Source organism: Phyllobates terribilis, unplaced genomic scaffold (assembly GCF_046119375.1).
Source record: "Phyllobates terribilis strain yellow unplaced genomic scaffold, ASM4611937v1 Scaffold_11__3_contigs__length_659146591, whole genome shotgun sequence".
NCBI lineage: Eukaryota > Metazoa > Chordata > Amphibia > Anura > Dendrobatidae > Phyllobates > Phyllobates terribilis.
The window spans coordinates 329,464,975-329,485,034 of record NW_027362771.1 but is presented as its reverse complement, the minus strand read 5'-3'; the positions used below and the strand labels follow the sequence as shown (position 1 = coordinate 329,485,034).

Below are 20,060 nucleotides of genomic sequence, written 5' to 3'. Positions count from 1 at the left end.
AACATAATACTAATTTTGTACAGTGCTCCTAAAGCAGTAGGGTTAAATTGAAGAAGGTAGATAAGGTAGATAATTTCTTATGAGCGACAATTCCTTTAAATGCAGATATTTCGTATGCATGTGAATTAAATTGCACATGTAAAGCCACTTATCTATTCAATGTTTCAGTGCTGTAATTAAAAGCTGTTGTTTGTGAATTGTGGCCCCTTTAAAGCAGTCACATTATCCTCCTGGAGCCAGGCTGTGTTGTCAGGGAGCTGGAAAGGGTCTGAATTGTTGGGTTTGTGAAAGCTGCGAATGGGAGGGGGAGTCAGCTCAGCGCCATCCGAATGAATAATAAAAAGGAAGATCCTATGCAGCATTTCCATTGAAGATTAAAGCTAAGCAGGTGCTGATGATGGAAGCCTTCTCCTGTCTGTCCCATGCTCTGGACATATATCTCCATAGCGGACCACTTCTCCAGCCATTGTGGGACTACCTGCGGCTTCATTATGCTGATACTCTTAGGTCTCCACTCTTCCCGGTAGTTCTTACAGTGTTATGCTATGCTTTCTCCTGCATACCTTACCTGGTTTTCAACATCATGGGCAGAAGGTGGCCTTTTATTCACAAGTATAAGATCCAACAGGACAGAAATCCAACTGGACCAATGATTCTCCATTGCCTCGGAGTGACACTATACAACCACCTGTTCTTTATCTTTCCAGCTGCTTTTGCCCAGTGGTACTGGAGACCTCCATGCCCGTTGCCAGAAGAGGCTCCGAGCATTTTGGATCTAGTGTTTGGCGTGACGGCAAGCCTTCTGCTATTTGATTTTCAATATTTTATTTGGCACATGATCCATCACAAGAACAGGTGGCTATACAAAACATTCCATGCCATTCATCATGATTACATGGCTCCTTTTTCCTTAGCCACGCAGTGTCTTGGAGGCTGGGAATTGGTGACTGTTGGATTCTGGACTACAATAAACCCTATAATCTTCAGGTGCCATATTCTCACAACCTGGATATTTATGGTATTTCATGTATATATATCTGTGGAAGACCATTGTGGTTATGATTTTCCATGGTCCACTTCACATCTGATACCATTTGGAATCTATGGGGGGCCAAATAAACATGATGTACATCACCAGAAACCCATGAGCAACTATGCGCCCCATTTTACACATTGGGACAAAATTTTTGGCACCCATGCAGACTTTTCTTTTGCTAAAGGCATACTGGAGGTTGCCAGCCCAAATAAAACTTGCTGTGCTAGTCAACAGGAGGATAACCTCTATGATGAAAGCGTCTCACCAACACAGAGGATTGCTGAAGAAAGGAACATTTAAATTATATATTGTATGTAAAGAGCAACACGTTGCTATGTTTTGATAATGAGAATATTTCAGTTGTTAATGAGAACATGTATTTGTTTCACCACCAGGATTACAATATATGGGTAAGGTTTATGGTACTTTGAGAATACATGATTTACACTAAAATGTGTTCCGGGTTTTTGGCTACTCAACAACTCTGACACTGTCCTAATTGTCCTTTACAGTAATATATTGCTTTTGTTTCATGAAATATTTAGAAGGCTCTATTTATTTGGAAGAAGGATATAAGAAGACTACTTACATATTGTGAAACATAAAAAGGTATGTTGGTATGTCTGCAGGCATTTATAAGTAAAAATCAAATTAATATTTTCTAACGAATATTGTGGATAATGTTATAAACGTGCTGTCATTCCCAAATACTACGCCAACCACAAAGGTAAAGATGTGCGAGATTTCATTACTATCAAAGGTACTATCAAAGGGGTTGTTCAGTGAAGAAAATATGTCACCACCCATGGGGTCTGACTGCTGGGACCGGCATCAATCGGCAGAGCAGAGAATTTTATCCCTGTTACAAAATGGTGCAGTAGGTCGGACTCTGAACCGCTGCCCCATTTAGTCGTTATAGGGCAGCCGACCAAAGCTAAACCAGCACTCAGCAGCCCAATAGAGAATGAATGGAGTGCAGGCTGCACGTGCCCATGCCACTCAATTCTAATCAGGATAAAAATTCCCTTTCTTACGATTGATCCAGGTTCCAATGGTTGGACCTCAATGGTCAAGAAGTTATCATCCATTCACTTTAAGAGGAATACATTTAATTGTAATACTGAATCAGTTCCTATCAAAAGAAATCTCCCTCAGGCCAAGAATTCATAATAGTTTTTGGTTCTTTTGTGGTGAAAGGGACACCAGCAGTATCTATAGGTTAAAGCCGTCCATACACATTAAACTAATGTTGGCCGCACACACCGATATCGATAGGTTTGGTTGACACTTTAATGTATGTTTGGGCGCTGGTCAACATATTGTCCCTGGAGATATCGATTGGGCATGACTGATTTCTGACTGTCAATTGCTTCATTCTCCAAGAGATAAACTGCTGGCAGAGATTTCTGTCAGCTGCTTTCTCGTAGAGAACACATGAGCACTCAGCTGAAGAGCACTCTATGTTTGGAAGTAAAAAACAAGATGGTTGACCGCTAAACGATCAACCAAAGAATCATTGGCCTGACAGCCATATAATGTATATGGGGAACTAACCTGACAGCTGAGACATGCTGCATAAACCATAGGTAGGCAGACAGGCAGGTCCCCGGTGGTTTCTCCCCACCCAGTGCCCTGGAGTGACAGGTGTCTGCCTATGTGCGTGTAAAATGAAAAGTTTTATCATATAAAACCTTAATATATATGCATTCTAAGTTTATTTAAGCCATCATATTACCAATGTCATTTAAAAGGAACCTGTCAGACATTTAAACCATGATCTGGATGATTTTCCCTTCTAGTCACTTGACTAGCTGCAGCCAGTCATATACCTCAATGGTCAAGTGATCAAAGAACGGTATGTCATTGCTTCCAATCCTGGTGGAAGCCGCTGGTATGGCCTATACTGGACTAGCAAGGGTTGGAGGTGGTAACTTTAATGTTACTTTACTTTTTTATAAAATTCCCGGCCTTTTGAAAAAAATGTAATGCGGAACACCCCTTTAATTGTCAGTGAAATTAGCTTAATTTAGATTGATTCCTACAGCAACTTATAATGATAAAGGCTAGTGCTAACTGGAGATTAACAAACTATATATTATATTATATGTGTGTGTAATGCAGCAGCTTGCTAGCATTACTGTAAATGGTCCAGGATGTGTTTACCGGACCATGTTCCTTCCCCTTTAACTGACTGGTCACATGACTGTGACATCACACAGGTCCTGTATGCACAGTAAAGCTCTGCACACATGACTAGGACAGCACACAGGACCTATACACACAGCTGACTGATCACATGACTGTGACATCAGCAAGGTCCTGTCAGTATGTGGCTGTCTGTGCACAGCATATATAAACCCTGCTTAATTTGAGACAGGTGTGTTCGGTGTGAGAGGCGTGAGGCCTGTTCCCCATGTGTGTGGGATACCGTGATACCGTGAAGCCTGGCAGCCTGAAAGGTCGAGACTTGATCCTGTGTGGATGCTAGTGGCCTTGGAAGGCAGCGGCTTTGGAGTGAAGCCTGGTACCTGAAAGGTCGAGCCTGGATCCTGTGTGGATGTCAGTGGCCTTTGAGGGAGAGCCGGCTTGAGTAAGCGTCCTGAAAGGCAGAGCCTGGATCCTGTGTGGATGTCAGTGGCCTTTGAGGGAACGACGGCTGGAGACCCCCACCTGGGAAGCCGCAGAGCTACAGTGGTGGCAGAGTAACGGACTGAGACAGCTAAACCCGGCAAAGGTAATACCCTGTGCTACATGGACATTGTGATATGAACATTGCTATTGTTACCTTGCCGTAAGCTGTAACCTGGAGCAAGTGGGCCGGTGTGCCACTTGGCTCATGAATAATGTGTTTATGTGTGTAAACATGCCGGTGGCGGACTAAGATGAACTGTGTGTGAACAGCGGTTTATGAAGTGCCATAATAAACTGCAACACTGTGTGAAAAACGTAAAGACATTGCATGTGTGCATTGATTGACGCAGCGAAGCGAATATCCCCCAGTATGATGACTAGCGCTGCCTTACATATGGTTCGAGAGTGCGGGCAACGGCAGCCCGGTTGCTAGTGGCAACGACAACCCCAGTTGCTAGGGGCAACGGCACAGGACGACGAGTGTGGAAAAAGCATCTTGCGGCAACTCGGCGGGGTTGCGAAGATTCTCATCGCACTCAAATCCGGTTTTGCGGTGGCTTGGTGGGGCCACGAAAATTTTTCCGGGAGAGCGATGAAGTGCTAGTGTGAACAGTGTACCGCGATGGCTGTGAGCAAAGCAGCAGATCTGTCTGGAGCTATTGAGCGGTTGAAGGGCCGGTTGGGACCGGAGCAGGTATTTGGGAAACTTTTACTGGACATGGTGCTGGAACCGCAGGAGCTGTGGGCACCATATGGAATGGCGGCAGTGGACCATTCTATGGACTCTCCGGGGGCGCCAGTGTTGTCCCAGAGTGCCCGGGGAGGTGGTAAGAGATGTTGTGAACTGAGTCCTAAGACTACTGCTGATTTTTTGTGTAAAAATTACCCTGCCGGTGTGGTTGTTAAAAAGGGGGCGGAGTCTAAAAAAGGGGCAGATTTTCACAAGAGTGTGGAGTGTAGAAAACTGAAAATTGTTACTGGTGGTGGGTTGGTGCCTCCTAAAAATGACAATGAGACCGTTGATAACCGGGTAACTCCAGTAGAAGGGGGTGACGTCAAAGTGGGAGGTGACCTGTTAGTCCACAACACCATGGGTAGTGACACAGACCCCGTAGCTGACTGTGACACTATGAAAGTAAAAAGTGAGTTCAGTCTGGAGGGACTAGACGAGGTGAGAGAGTCCCCATCTCGTAGACGGCGCAAGGGCCACAAAAAGGTTGCTCCTGTATACTTGGCTGAAAATAAAAATAAAGAGAGGGTAGTACTGTGTGCCTTTGCTTCAAGTGTGGATCCTCCATTAGAGGTAGAAGAAGAGGTGACGTTGCCAGTAGCAACCTCCGGTACGGTACCGAGTCAGAAGGATCTGACAGCCCTGGAAGAGGAGGCGGCCAGTCGTGACCAAGAGCTGGAACCTATCGGCCAGCAGGGTCAGAGTGACGGGCAGCAATTATGTGGAAACCTGGGGAACGTGTCCTCAGTCCAGTTGATCCTGGAGTCTGAACAGCAGAAAATGCACCAGCTTGTGAAGGACTTACAGCGAGATCTAAAGGGAAGCAACGAGGAAATTAACCAGTGGAAGGAAATGTTCTACGCAATTAAGGAGGACCGCAGCAAAATCCAGGAAGAGGTTTTGCAGTTGAAGCTTGAGAAGGAGGCGCGGCAGAATGGTGTTTCTGGACGCGAACAAATCCTAGAACGACTGCGCAAACAGCTCAACCAGGAGCTGTGTGACTCCAAGAAGGAGTGTGGTGAACGCAGTAGGGAACTGCAACAGAGTAAGAGAGATTATGAGGATCTCCTCAAGGTGAAGGAAAAACTAGAGGAGGATAAGGCGGGTGCAGAGCAAGTGTGCCAAGCGGTTGAGACCACTCTGCAAGACACCCGTGAGGAGAATGATGGTCTCCGGGGAAAGACCCTAGATCTGGAAGCTCAGGTGAAGGAGCTACAGATGTCCTGTGATGCTCTCCAGAAGGCGGAGACGTACCTTAAAGAAACAGTCAGCAAGATGGAAGCTGAGCGGAAAAAGATGGAGGAGTCCATCGGAGAAGCCACAGACCAGGGCCAGGAGTTGGCCGCTGGTGAGGGGAGGTGTGAAACAGATACCTCCTCGAGTGATGCGAGCTTGGATGATTCGGTGGAAGTAAGAGCCAAGATCAGGGAGCTCAAGGAGTTGCTACAAACCCAGTGGACGCAAGAGAAGCGTGAGAGACTGGCTATTGAGAGCCGAGTGGGCACATTGGAGACGGAGAGGTCTGAGAGAGCTCTGCTGCTGGAAGAGCAGTTGAAGCAGGAAGAACTTCAGAGATGGGCCGCTGAGAGGCGAGTAACTGAGCTGGAAGGAGAAGTTTTAGAGCTCAAAGGTCGCCTAGCAAAGTGTCACGTGGTGAACGAGGTCTCCTTGGAGAAGGGAAAAGGCAAACAAGTTGCACTTACTCCCTTAGACCCTGAGAAGGTGGACCTGAGGAGAGCTAAAAGTATGGTGTTGGAAGATAAAGGTGAAGTGGAGGTGGTCAAGACGAAAAGTTGTGAAGTGGTAGCTGTGAGTCAGCTCAGGGGAAGCATCCAGGGTGAAGAAGCTGGAAGTCAGTTGTCCCTGAAACCTGAGCTGGTTGATCGTCTGGAAACCACTGGTGAGACCGAAACGTCTCGGTACAAGTGCCTCGTAGATGTACCCGAGGACTTGAGGGAAGAATGCACCCGTGAATTCGTGCATGAGGAGTTTAAGAAAGCCGTTGGAGCCTGTAAGGTGTATCTGACCTCAGAAGCTAAACAGCTGGTGGTCCTGTCCACGACCGAAGTCACAGTGAAGAGGGTGGCTATCCTAAGTGACATGCACTGGCGATGTGTTCGCACGAAGCGGTTTCTCCGGTTGAAGACGGAACAAGCCGTTAGACAACTGGAGCTTAGGAGAAAAGCTCACAGTATGCGTGAAGAGGTCATCCGGGCGCCTCATGTTCTGGTGAGAAAGCTCATTGGGAGAAGCGGTCGAGCCATGCAGATGATGGTCAAGAAGTCTGGTGTGGTGAAAGTAAGCAGTCCACGTGATTATCAGGACTGGATACCAGACGAAGACGGCATGGTGTCCTTCTCCGCTGTAGGAACAGAAGAAAGCCTAGAATATATATACGCATGCTGATTGAGTACCGAGTGACCTACCTGCAGGAGGTAGAACAATTGAATCTTGCTAGACTGCGAGTAGATAGACAGCATCATCTGAGCAGCAGAAGATGGAAGCCGTCTAGAAATAGTGAGACCCGACAGAGAAAGGGCCCCCTAAATAACAGAACAGCTACAGCTGAAGTTAGGGACCTTTCAAGATGTCGTGAGAGTAATGGGCGTGGGTTTAGAGGTAGTGAGACCTCCAGTAACTCAGGTTTGAGCAGCCCATACAAACGACCCAATAGAGGACGGGACAGTACAGAGTCGAACCGGACCTTAGATACCGGGGCATGTGAGTCCCGCTGCTGTATTGACCGCTGGGAGCGGGGAAGACCTGACAGGGTTTCGATTGACCGCTGGGAGAGGGGGAGACCTGACAAAGTTACAACTGACCGCTGGGAGCGGGGGAGACCTGACAAAGTTACGACCCGGAAAGGTGACCTGACGAAGTCAGTGACAGTGACCAATGATAGGTCCCTAAGGAATGGGCTACTGTCATTGACTAAGGTTCCAGGGGCTGAGTAGCACAATTGTAAAGTTCATGGTCTCTGTGAGCTGGGGGTTATAATGTTATTGTGTATATTATGTGTTCAACCCCACAAGTTTGAACAGAGGGGGGGGGATATGTAATGCAGCAGCTTGCTAGCATTACTGTAAATGGTCCAGGATGTGTTTACCGGACCATGTTCCTTCCCCTTTAACTGACTGGTCACATGACTGTGACATCACACAGGTCCTGTATGCACAGTAAAGCTCTGCACACATGACTAGGACAGCACACAGGACCTATACACACAGCTGACTGATCACATGACTGTGACATCAGCAAGGTCCTGTCAGTATGTGGCGGTCTGTGCACAGCATATATAAACCCTGCTTAATTTGAGACAGGTGTGTTCGGTGTGAGAGGCGTGAGGCCTGTTCCCCATGTGTGTGGGATACCGTGATACCGTGAAGCCTGGCAGCCTGAAAGGTCGAGACTTGATCCTGTGTGGATGCTAGTGGCCTTGGAAGGCAGCGGCTTGGGAGTGAAGCCTGGCAGCCTGAAAGGTCGAGACTTGATCCTGTGTGGATGCTAGTGGCCTTGGAAGGCAGCGGCTTTGGAGTGAAGCCTGGTACCTGAAAGGTCGAGCCTGGATCCTGTGTGGATGTCAGTGGCCTTTGAGGGAGAGCCGGCTTGAGTAAGCGTCCTGAAAGGCAGAGCCTGGATCCTGTGTGGATGTCAGTGGCCTTTGAGGGAACGACGGCTGGAGACCCCCACCTGGGAAGCCGCAGAGCCACAGTGGTGGCAGAGTAACGGACTGAGACAGCTAAACCCGGCAAAGGTAATACCCTGTGCTACATGGACATTGTGATGTGAACATTGCTATTGTTACCTTGCCGTAAGCTGTAACCTGGAGCAAGTGGGCCGGTGTGCCACTTGGCTCATGAATAATGTGTTTATGTGTGTAAACATGCCGGTGGCGGACTAAGATGAACTGTGTGTGAACAGCGGTTTATGAAGTGCCATAATAAACTGCAACACAGTGTGAAAAACGTAAAGACATTGCATGTGTGCATTGATTGACGCAGCGAAGCGAGTATCCCCCAGTATGATGACTAGCGCTGCCTTACAGTGTGTCATAGGACAACAGCCAACAATGTCATCCTACTGTAGACCAAACACATTTACCACTTCTCGGTTGGGCAATTTTCCATTTTTGCGCTTCCGTTTTTTCCTCCTTTTCCTCGAAGAGCCCATAACTTTTTTATTTTTTCCATCTGTATAGCATCGTGGGCGTAGTGATCAGCAGTTAGAGCAGCGTGCTTCCCAGGACGCGTGCTGTAAATGACGCTGTCACAGATTGACAGTGGCATTTAGCAGGTTAACTGCTCTGCTCCACATGTGGCTGTTAGAGGCAGATGATGGCTGAATAATACAGCCATCATCTGCCTGCATCAAAGTCAGGAAGCACGCATATGACGTAGCTGCACATGGCTTACAATGATAGTTATATACTCAACAGAAGCATGGCAAAGGCCAAATCACATGATTGCCAGGTGTCTGCCTGACATAGCAGAGGTGCTGGATCCTAGCAGACCCAGATCAGATCTTCCAGTGCCTTGTGTCTATTTTCCCCTATCATCACTGGAAATCCATAGTTAAAGTGAAAAAAAATGTGCAAGACATAAAAAAAATATGTAATAAATACAACGTGGGAAAAAAGTAACATCTGAAAAAAATCTGCAAATATTTTTTTTTTATAAAAAAATATTTTGAATACTTATTTTTACATATTTAAAATAAAAAAATGGACACAGCCATTATCACCTGAAAAATTCATCAAGATATTTAGCATAAAATATGAATAGTAAGAATCAAAATGAAAGTTTTTTTCCTAAATTTGCATTGCACAATTTATTTTTTAAATAAATTACATGGTAATTTATATGTACCCCAAAACTACACAGAAATAAAAACAAAAACAAGTATATAAATTACATGTCAATTTATATCTACATATGTATGTGTAGCACCCCGAGGACTCGGCTGCTACAGGGGTATTGCACCTCAGACCAGAGGTGTGGTATTCCACTCCCGGGTAAGGATGGAGTGTGGAACTGGGCTCAGTTAGCTGCATGCACTACACTCACCCCATTTCCGGGGGACAGATCAACGGTACTCCCACCAGATAGATGTGCAGGTACGACAGCTTCTGTCCCTGGCTGGAGTGGGGGGGGGGGGAGGAACATCCCAGTGGTGTGGGAGCAGACAGGGGAGGGACTCTGGGCATAGGTAGGAGCCCATTGGGTGCTGGTCACCTGGGCTTGGGTGTCAGAAGGGAGTATATAAGGTGGGCACCATCTTAGATCAGGGTCTGTCGGTGCAGAGAGGAGCTCAGCCAGAGAGGGCTGACAGGGAGCTGTGGCTCAGTCTGGGCCCAGCTCCAGAGCCAGGCCTGGAGTGGAGGCCTGAAGCTGAGAGAGGGAGAGAGAGCGAAGTCAGAGGAAGAAGGAACAGAAACACCAGGAAAGGCCCAGAGACGCAAGAGAGAGGGAACCCTGAGATCCCACGAAATAACGGGTGAAGGGTTGGCAGAACAGGGTGCCGGATCCCAAACTGGTGAAGGCCAATTATCCTTAGCCAGGAACCGGAGGTCGTGGACAAGTTTTGGCGCGACCCCTCGCCATATCTACCAGGAAGGCATACCATATAGGGTCAGGGAAACCGGGAAAGGTTTCACCACCAGAAGGCCCGAGGGAGCTGGACAAAGGTGGATCCCTGGTGGGGACGGCCAGTAGAAAGGAAGAGAAGGGAGCTCAGGACCACGCTCTGGAACTGCCTGGGAGTTGGCCGAGTCCCGCACCTGGTGGACGCAGCACGGCTCGGGTGGTCCTAGCTGTACACAAGGGACCTGATAAAGAACTGTGAGTAAAGCTGTGAAAACTGCAATTGCACGTCTCTGAGCTTCCTTGTCACACCACCACTACCACTATCATCTTTTCCTGCTTCATCAGCTGCCCTGAGGCTATACCCCTCCCGTTGGGGGTTATACCATCCACGCTGCACATCCGTACCACCGGCCTCAGCGGACTGCCCTGCAGCGGCGGCTTCATAGCCGCATTCAACGGGTGGCGTAGTCGAACACTATAACATCTCCTACTAATTCCGCCACTTAGTTTGACACCCTGGGCACGGACCGGGTCACCGCCACGAGGACTACTATCCCCAACAGATCCGGCTCCGGGTATTCCCCGCGTGCGCAACACTACAGAACATGGCCCTGGGGGCGCGTCAACTTTGGCGTAGTCGGCAGGATTACGTGCCCGCAACCACCGGGTACTGCGTGCCTGAAGAAAAGTTCACATTTACCGCAAAAAGGAGTCTCCCGCCAATTCCAGAGGGTTCCCGCCATCGGACGCCATCTGGGGTCGTTTCCCGCCGTTTGCCCGCCATCTGCAGTCTTTGCCCGCCATCTGCGAAGTTTCCCGCCATCGGGAGACGATTCCCGCCATCTGAGACGATTTCCCGCCCTGGCAGAGCGGACGCCATTATGGGCGTGCCAGAGGGTGGCAAGAGACCACCTCCCATCGTGGGCGCGGTCCCAGAAGGGCGCCAAAAGCGGAGACCGCCCCCACCAGCCGAGACTACCACCATGGAAATGTCCATCAAAGTGGGGGATCTGCCCCTGAAACTGACTGTCACTAAGTTGCCCCGGGACCACTCCCAAGGGGGGCGGATAGAGAACAAAACGGAGAAGATGGGTGCAGCCTGGAGAAGTCTGGACAGATCGCACCCGGGGATGGAGGAAGAGACAAGCAGTACCGCCACCCCAGAAGGCCTGGTGGAGATCCTGGCACAGCTCCCCAGAGATCGGGAGCGTGCACAGACTGCGCTGGAGGCCTTGGCCCGGAAGATGGCCCGAGTACAGCAGGAAGCACTGGCCGAATGGGGGAGGGAGATGGCCCAGCAGGCTGGAACCCGCTAGCAGAGGACGACACCCGCAACGTGGAGCATGTCTGCCCCTGAGGATGGTGCAGGAGGGACGAAGGCCGGAGACGACGCCGCGGAGGGAGCCGCAGGGATGGAAGCAGGTAATGGGGACGTCACCACCCCGAGCCCAGTAGCCGAAAACCTGCCCCAGCTCCCCGTCGCAGAGCCCGAAGTCCCACTCATCCACGCTGCACATCCGTACCACCGGCCTCAGCGGACTGCCCTGCAGCGGCGGCTTCATAGCCGCATTCAACGGGTGGCATAGTCGAACACTATAACATCTCCTACTAATTCCGCCACTTAGTTTGACACCCTGGGCACGGACCGGGTCACCGCCACCAGGACTACTATCCCCAACAGATCCGGCTCCGGGTATTCCCCGCGTGCGCAACACTACAGAACATGGCCCTGGGGGCGCGTCATATGTACCCAAAAAAATAAAACTTGGCATTATACATACATTTCCCAAAAATACATTTTACTAAATGTGGTATCATTTTTTTTTTAAAACTGCTAAAATTAGATATATACCTAAAGAACTCATCAGGTTACCGTATTTTTCGCTTTATAACACGCACCTAGGTTTTAGAGGAGAAAAATAAGAAAAAAAAAATATCTGTGGATGACACACTGTTATGGGGGATCTGTAGATGTCACACTTATGGAGGATCTGTGGGTGACGCACTGTTATGGGGGATCTGTGGATGACATACTTATGGAGGATCTGCGGAGGACGCACTGTTATGGGGGATCTGTGGAGGACGCACTATTATGGGGGATCTGTTGAGGACGCACCGTTATGGGGGGATCTGTGGATGACAAACTGTTATGGGGCATCTGTGGAGGACGCACGGTTATGGGGGATCTGTGGATGACACACTGTTATGAGGGATCTCATAACAGTACACAGCAGGGGCACATTTACAAGATTATCTCAGCACAGGAACATTTAATTTAATCACATCCAATTGTGGAAGTTATTACTATTCCAAGATCTATTGATTAAAATTAACTTTTGTTGGGGCAAAAACCCTTTATGCTCACAATAGACAGAAAATTGCAGACTGTGCACAATATCTTAAATGATTAGTAGTATTGTAAATGCAAGATGCACTTTAATCGGGTTTTCTGGTGAAAATAAGTTATCACCTATTTACAGGATGGATAACTTATTGATAGGTGGGGGGCTGACCACAGGGACCCGCACTGATCAGAAGATCGGGGCATTTTTATCCCTGTTAGAATGGAGCGGCATTGTGCATGCTCAACCCACCACTCCGTTCATTACCTATTGAGTTGCCAAGCACTGCACACCAAGTTTTTCTGGCAGCCCCATAGAGGATGAATGGAGTGATGTACGGGCCTATTGTTATACATCTGTCTCAGCTCCAGGGACAGGCTCTGCTCTCTTCCCCTATACCCACAGCCCTTTGATGTGCTCCACTGCGGGATTTACAAGTTGCTTGGTATACTTCAGTGACCTCATTACCCAAGACCGTTTCAGGCTGATTTGTGACACATCTATATGCCTGAGTATTAACTACTATCCTGTTCCTTCAGCTGCCATTATCTCTTTAAACTCCTGTGCTTTCTACAGCCTGCAATTATTTCCTTGTTTAGACCTGATTAACCCATCATCTTTTGTAATCATTGCAAAGTCATCTATAGAGGCTGTTTAAATTTTTAGCACTACTGCACATAGTGTATCGGCTCCAAAAGAAAGTTTGTCTCTTCATCTTTGGTGATAGTGGCTATTTATTGTTTGCATATTAACCCTTCATCTTCTAAAAGCATTATGAACTTACATACCGACTAGTTCACATAACAAACACTACTTCTATTACTGGACTGCATATACATTTACTGTTCCTCTGCTTATCTACTTCCCTGGCTTTCTGTCTACTGGTGTGTTTTGTTCTGCTTGCCTGCCTGCTGACTTGGCCCTCGCTGCTAAATGTGCCATCCGGCAAGTCCAGTGCACTGTGCCATCACCCGCAGTCTGTGTTTTCGTCTTTACCTGAAGCTTAGTGTGTTAACCTTACCAGGTGAGCCCTAACACCTAGTATATGCACTGCTGCTTCATTCTAACAAGGATAAAAGTGACCTATTGGTGACACAAATTCCCGATTCAGTTATTGGGTGCAGGTCCAAGAGGACAAACCTCTCCAAATAATAAGTTATTATCACCTATCTATTAGATAACCCAATGAAGAAAATACTGCTTCCAACATCTTTTTCAATAATACATATTCTCTCATTTTTATTATATGCATTCACAGAATAAAGAACAAATAAGATAATAAATATATCTTACAACATATGCAAATGAGGGAATCTGATACTAAGAAAAATTGGTGCCGTAGCCACAAGCTGCAAAGTCCAAATTTTGAGCGTAGAATGGAATCACATGCATTACTTAACTAAAATAAAGAATTGAGGTGGGTGTACTTGCCAAGTAAATCCTGATGAATAAGCTTACGTAACACACTGTGACCTCAAATGAGGGAAGAGTCATCAACAGATCTATAGTGATTTTGTACTGAACAGTAACCCACACAAATGAAAGTGTACCTCTCATGGAAAAAAAGCTGCAGTAAAAGAGGTTTAATTTGTATGAATAACACAATCACACTCTATTTCTTAACCATATATGCTTAGAATTATGGTTGAGGCAATAAGAACCAACATAAAACTGGTAAAAATAATGCTAATAAGGGCTCGCTCACACATTAAAAAAAGTGGATTTCACTAGGACCAATGTTATTCAAGGAGTGCAGATCTGCCTATTTTTCTCAGCTGTATTTGACATGAGCAAAAAAATCTCAGCATGCTGCAATTTCACTCTGAAATCAATACAGTGTGAGAAAATAAATTGCATGCCATATGGACTATCAGAGTGGCATCCGATTTTTACGAATAGATTACAGTTGTCACACTGGTGGATGTGGAAACACTGTGCCGTGGACAGGGGAGAGCCTTGAGGGGTGTAACTAACCGAGGTACCACTCCAGGACAGACCCCGGAACCGCAGCATCTGACCCCAAAAGGGACAGGGATGGAGGTTTGAACTCGTAGTAGATCGTAAGACAGAAGTTGGTTCACAGGATGATTTGATGCAATACGGCTGGTTAGACAGGACGGCCACTGGAACAGGTTCAGGAGTACTGCACGGCTGGTATAGACAGAGACACCGGATGGGCTCTGGCACAGGAACACAGGTACTGGTTCAGACAGGACAGGTGAGGGAAAGGTAAGCCCACGGGCCAGATGGGTTCGGGTATCAGAATCAGGTTCAGACAGGACAAACAGAATCCGGTTCTGGCAGAAAAGATACAGGGGACCTAATATCTGGGAAGCAAGTACACACATACAAGGTAGTAATATTGCCCAGGCACCTCCCTATAGGGGAGGGTGCCTTAAGTAGTTAATAACTCCCAGCTGTTGGTTGGTGACATTTTTGAAAGCGTGTGCGCTACCCCTTTAAGAAGTGAGGCGCACTGGTGCCCTAAGCGCACTCCCGGGACACCTGCGTGCCATGCACAGGTCCTGGAAGGAAGAAGCTGCAGCGAGGACCGGAACAGAGCGGCCGTGGCGGTGAGCACAGCGGCATCCCTGCCAGAGGAGGAAGGGGGATCGGGCAGGGATGCCGGCGCTGATATTACAGTACCCTCCTTCTTATGCCCCCTCTGCTTCAATTCAATCAATTCAAGCCCTCAAGGAAGTTCTGCAGAAGTGGAGCATGAGTATGCTTCATGGGTTCCCACAGTCTCTCTTCGGGACCAAATCCTTTCCAATCCACTAGAAAAAAGGTTTTCCCTCTCATCTTCTTCATGGCCAAGATATTTCTCACCTCAAAGACATCCACGGAGCAGATTGGAGCCGGCGTGGCACCAGGCTCCTTGGAGAAGGGACTCGAGATGACAGATTTGAGGAGAGATACGTGGAAGGAATTAGGTACACATAATGAGGCAGGCAGCTTCAATTTATAGGACACAGCATTAATTTGCCTGATGACTTTGAAGAGACCGATAAAGTGAGGATCTAACTTGTAGGATGGGATCTTGAAACAAATGTATTTTGAGGATGGTCATACCTTATCCACTGGACAATAACAAGGAGCATCCAAGCGACTTTTGCCAGCATGCCTCTTCATACGTTCGGATGATGTCACTAGAGTGTCTTTGGTGTCCTCCCAGATCTTGGAGAAATCCTTTGTGAGAGCATCAGCGGCCGACACCGGAAGAGGGATTCCTGGCTATTGACCAAAGAACTTCTCTGTGAGCTCAGGAGCAGATGGAAGAACTGGCAATAGAGTAAAGTGAGCAGTCTTCAAGAAGCGGTCCACCACTACCCAGATGACGGAGCAACTGGAGGATGCTGGAAGATCTGTGATAAAGTCCATGGCAATGTGCTGCCAGGAAGCTGCAGGCACAGGAAGTAGTAGAAGTCGACCGGACAGGCATTGCCTGGGAGTTTTATTACGTGCATAGTAAGGGCAGGCAGAAACAAGCTGCATTATATCCTTTCGCATGGTAGGCCACCAATAATGATGTTAGATGAGCTGCAAAGTCTTTCTCTGCCTGGCATGTCCCACCACCTTGGAAGAGTGCCCCCACAGCAGACCTTGCCTCCTATCTGATTCCAACACTGTTTTCCCTGGAGGAATCTGGGACAAGTTTACCGGAGCCACAGTAACCATCTTGGAATGCTCAATGATAAGCTAGGGTTTATCCTCTTGGTCAGTGGGTAGGAAGGACCAAGACAGTGCATCTGCCTTGATGTTCTTCTCAGCCGGCCAAAAATGCAGGACAAAGTCAAAACGGGCAAAAAATAGTGACCACCTAGCCTTGCGCGGATTCAGTCTTTGTGCGGACTTCAGGTAAGCCGGGTTCTTATGGTCAGTGTATATAACGACCAGATGGACTAGTCCTTCAAGAAGGTAACGCCACTCTTCTAGAGCCATCCTGATCGCCAATAACTCTCAGTCACCAGTCAAATTGCATTCAGGAACAGAGAAGGCTTTGGAGAAAAAAACGCAGGTGACCATTGACTGAAGGCAGATTTTTGCTTGAGAACTATCCCTGCCCCAGAAGATGAAGCAACTACTTCCAGAAAGAATTGTTTGTTAAGTTCTGGACTATATAGTACTGGAGCAGAGGAGAATGCCTTTTTAAGGGAGAGAAATGCGTTCTCAGCTTCCGGAATCCATACCTTTGGATCAGCGCCCTTACAAATCATTGCAGAAATGAGGGAGGTCCGAGACGAGAAATGGGAAATATATTGTAGGTAATAGATAAGGCAATCCAGCAATTCCTAGGATTCTCTAACGCCAGCAGGACACGGCCACTTGAGAATGGCAGATCCCTTCTCCAGATCCATCCTCAATACCATGTCCGAGATGATATATCCTTGGAAAGGCAGAGAAGATTGTTCAAAGATGCATTTTTCAAACTTAGCGTATAGGCGATTCTCCCTAAGTCTCAACAAGACTTGGCGAACGTTCCTTCTATGAGATGGCAGATCTGGAGAGAAGACTAGGATATCATCCAGGTAAACCACTACTCAAGAATAGAGGAGGTCTCGGAAGATATAATTCTCAAATTCTTGGAAGACAGCTGGGGCATTGCTGAGCCCAAATGGCATAACTCGGTGCTCATAATGGCTATCTAGGGGGTTGAAAGCAGTCTTCCATTCATCCCCACGGCTTATGCAGATTAGATGTATGCTCCTCTCAGATCCAGCTTGGTAAAATTCCTGATACCTCTGAGGCGATCAAACAATTCCAGAATTAAAGGTAACTGATATTTGTCCTTTATCATGACCTGGTTGAGGCGCCTATAATCTATGCATGGCCGGAGAATTTTATCCTTTTTCTTGACAAAGAAGAAGCCAGCTCCTGCCGGTGAAGAAGACTTCTATATGAATCCTCTAGCCAAATTCTCCTTTACATTCTCAGACTTGGCTAGGGTCTCCTCTTGTGACAGAGGGTAGATACAGCCTCGAGGATGTACAAGTGACGCGCCCCCTGGGCCAGTGTTGTTGGGGATACCCGGAGCCGGATCAGATGGGGGTTGTAGTCTCCGAGTGGCTGTGACCCGGTCCGTGCCCAGGGTGTCAAGCTCAGTGTGTGGCAGTCCTTATGATGTTACTAGATGTTCTTTTGTGTCGACTACACCACCCGTTGAATTGCGGTCAATACGGCCGCCGCTGCAGCAGGGTCCGCTGAGGCTGGTGATGTATGTGCAGCTCAGGTAGTATAACCCCCAACGGGAGGGGTATAGCCTCAGGGAGTCAGTTGCAGAGGATGGGGGTTGTGGTGGTGCAGCGAGGATGGAAATGAGACTCAGAGTCGGGCTGTGCAGTTCAGGGTTTGTTTACTTACTGCAGTTGTTCTGGTCACTCCGGCCTTAAGTGACCACCCGAGCCGTGCTGCGTCCACCAGGTCCTGGACTCAGCCAACCCCCAGGTGATTCTGGAGCGTGGTCCTGAGCTCCCTTTCTGTCCTGTCCTCTTCTCTGGCCTTCCCCACCAGGGATCCACCTATGTCCGGCTCCCTCGGGCCTCTTGGTGGTAAACCCTTGTCTCTGGGTTCCCTGACCCTATTCCTGGTCTGCCTTCCGAGTGGATTTAGTGGGTGATCGTGGCAGATCGATCCTGCCCACGACCTCCGGTTCCTGGCTAAGGTGTGCTGTAGCCTCTGCCAGCTTGGGATCCGGTACCCTGTTGCCAACTCTTCACCCTCTGGTCTAATTTGGGCTCTTGGAGTTCCTTCTTTCTCCCCCTCTGGGTCTTTCTTTCTCCTCTCTCTCTCTCTTGGCCTTGGAGCTGCTCTTCTCCTCTGCTCTGACAGACTGACCTCACTCTGCAAAAGACTGACCCTGATCTAAGATGGTGCCCACCTTATATACTCCCTCTATGTGTGAGCTCAGGTGACCAGCACCCAATGAGCTCCTAACTTTACCCAGGCTGCTCCCCCTATCTGCCCCTACACTACTGGGATGTTCCACCCCCCTCCCACTCCAGCCAGGAACAGACACTGTCGTACCTGCACATTTCTCTAGTGGGAGTACCATCGGTCTGTTCCCCGGAAATGGGATGTGTGTAGTGCATGCAGCTAACTGAGCTCAGTTCCACACTCCATCCTCACCCGGGAGTGGAATATCACACCTCTGGGTTGAGGTGCAATACCCCTGTAGCAGCCGAATCCTCAGGGTGCTACATTCCCCCCTGGTAAATCACAGCACGTCCTCGGGCTGTAAGATATAAAAACATCCAAAACATACAATTTTTTTTCATAAAACATCAACATATAAACATATAAAACATCACATATATTATCAGCAATAAACTTTTCATATAAATAACATTTTTGTTTCTGGTTCCTCCGGTCACGGTGCAACTTGTGACCGGGTAAAGTGCGACAGTCTCTTTTGGAAGAAAACAGTTTCCTATAAAACCGGTAGGGGGCGCTTTAGGAAGCGCAACTATATACAAGGGGATATGGCCGCTCTCAGTCCTCGGCCAGGTATTAGGGAGGATTGACCGCTCTCAGTCCTCGGTCAGTGGGAATAGGGACACACGGGGTTAACAGTTCACTCTTGGCTGGTCCCAACGGGGACTATATTTTAACTAGAACAGTTCTTATACCCTGACGGGTAACTTTATACAGTCTCTCTCTACCGTACTTCAACGACAGCGTCCTCCTGCTCCTTCTTTAGATTCTTCAGACCCGTCCGGGTCCTCTTGCTCCTCCTCACACCGCAGCTCCTCCTCCGTCAGGCGATGCACATGGAGGGCGTAGGGTCCTTTGGCACACTTGTGCAGGGTGAAGGTGACCTCGTCCCCTACGTACAGGTCACGACCTCTGTGTCCCTCCGGCAGATGGCTTTCTACGTCTCTGCGAGTTACAAAGACGTCGCCGGGGGTCTGATGGTCTCTGATAAAGCCCCATCCGTGCTGCATATTGAATTTTATCACAGTCCCGGTGGCACGGGGACCATGAGCTGCACGGGGTTTCCTCCTGGTCCGGCTCTTCTGCTCCGTGCTCCTTATCTGCGCTTGCTGTTCCCGGACCCGCCTCTCTCTCCGCTCCTTCTCGAAGACCTCGAGCTGCTGGCGGCAGCACTCTGCACGCTCCGCTGCGGCCGCCCGAGTCTCCTGAGTGAACCCCATGAGGTCTTCTCCGGTGGGGTCCCACTCAAACTGTGCCTCCTCCAGCGGGGGCGAGGTCCTCTTTACGGGCTTCGGAGCCGGAATCAGGGGCTCGCACATGGGCCTTGCTCTCTGGAGTTCCAGCTGAATGTACTCCTGGGGCCATATGAAGGGCTGCCCATCCGGGCACGTATGCTGGGCGAATAGATCTTCACCCAGGTGCGGCACTCGAGATGTTGAGGGCGCGTTGATGGTAGCGGCGCCCGGGTTGACCAGGCCTTGCGACCAGGCCTGGGGCACCTTAAAGGCAAAGGGCACCGTAAGAACGGCGGCGCCCTGGGTTATTCGGCCCTGCGACCAGGCCGGTGGCTCCGCGGAGGTAGGGGGCGCTGTTGGTATTGCGGCGCCCGGGGGTACTAGGCCTTGCGACCAGGCCGGTGGTATTTCCTGTTTGGTCGCGCTCAGGGTTGAGGCGTGTGACGTCACAGGGGTCGCGGCCGCGGTTTCCGGTTGAGGCCTAGTCGGCGGCGGTGACGATGCAGCGACGGGCACGGCAGGGGGAATTTCGGGCTCTGCGACGGGGAGCTGGGGCAGGCACGCGGTTTCCCG

At 48.9% G+C, this 20,060-nt stretch overlaps 1 protein-coding gene across 1 annotated transcript; it reads left to right on the top strand.

Moving 5' to 3' along the window:
* Positions 1 to 310: 310 nt before the first annotated feature.
* Positions 311 to 3,904, top strand: LOC141165130 (cholesterol 25-hydroxylase-like protein 1, member 2). The gene has a single exon (XM_073650770.1). The coding sequence runs from the start codon at positions 395 to 397 to the stop codon at positions 1,334 to 1,336; it is 942 nt and encodes a 313-aa protein (XP_073506871.1). The 5' UTR covers positions 311 to 394; the 3' UTR covers positions 1,337 to 3,904.
* Positions 3,905 to 20,060: the final 16,156 nt, after the last annotated feature.

Coding starts and splice junctions, on each gene's coding strand:
- LOC141165130 (XM_073650770.1), top strand. CDS start 395: ATGATGGAAGCCTTCTCCTGTCTGTCCCATGCTCTGGACATATATCTC.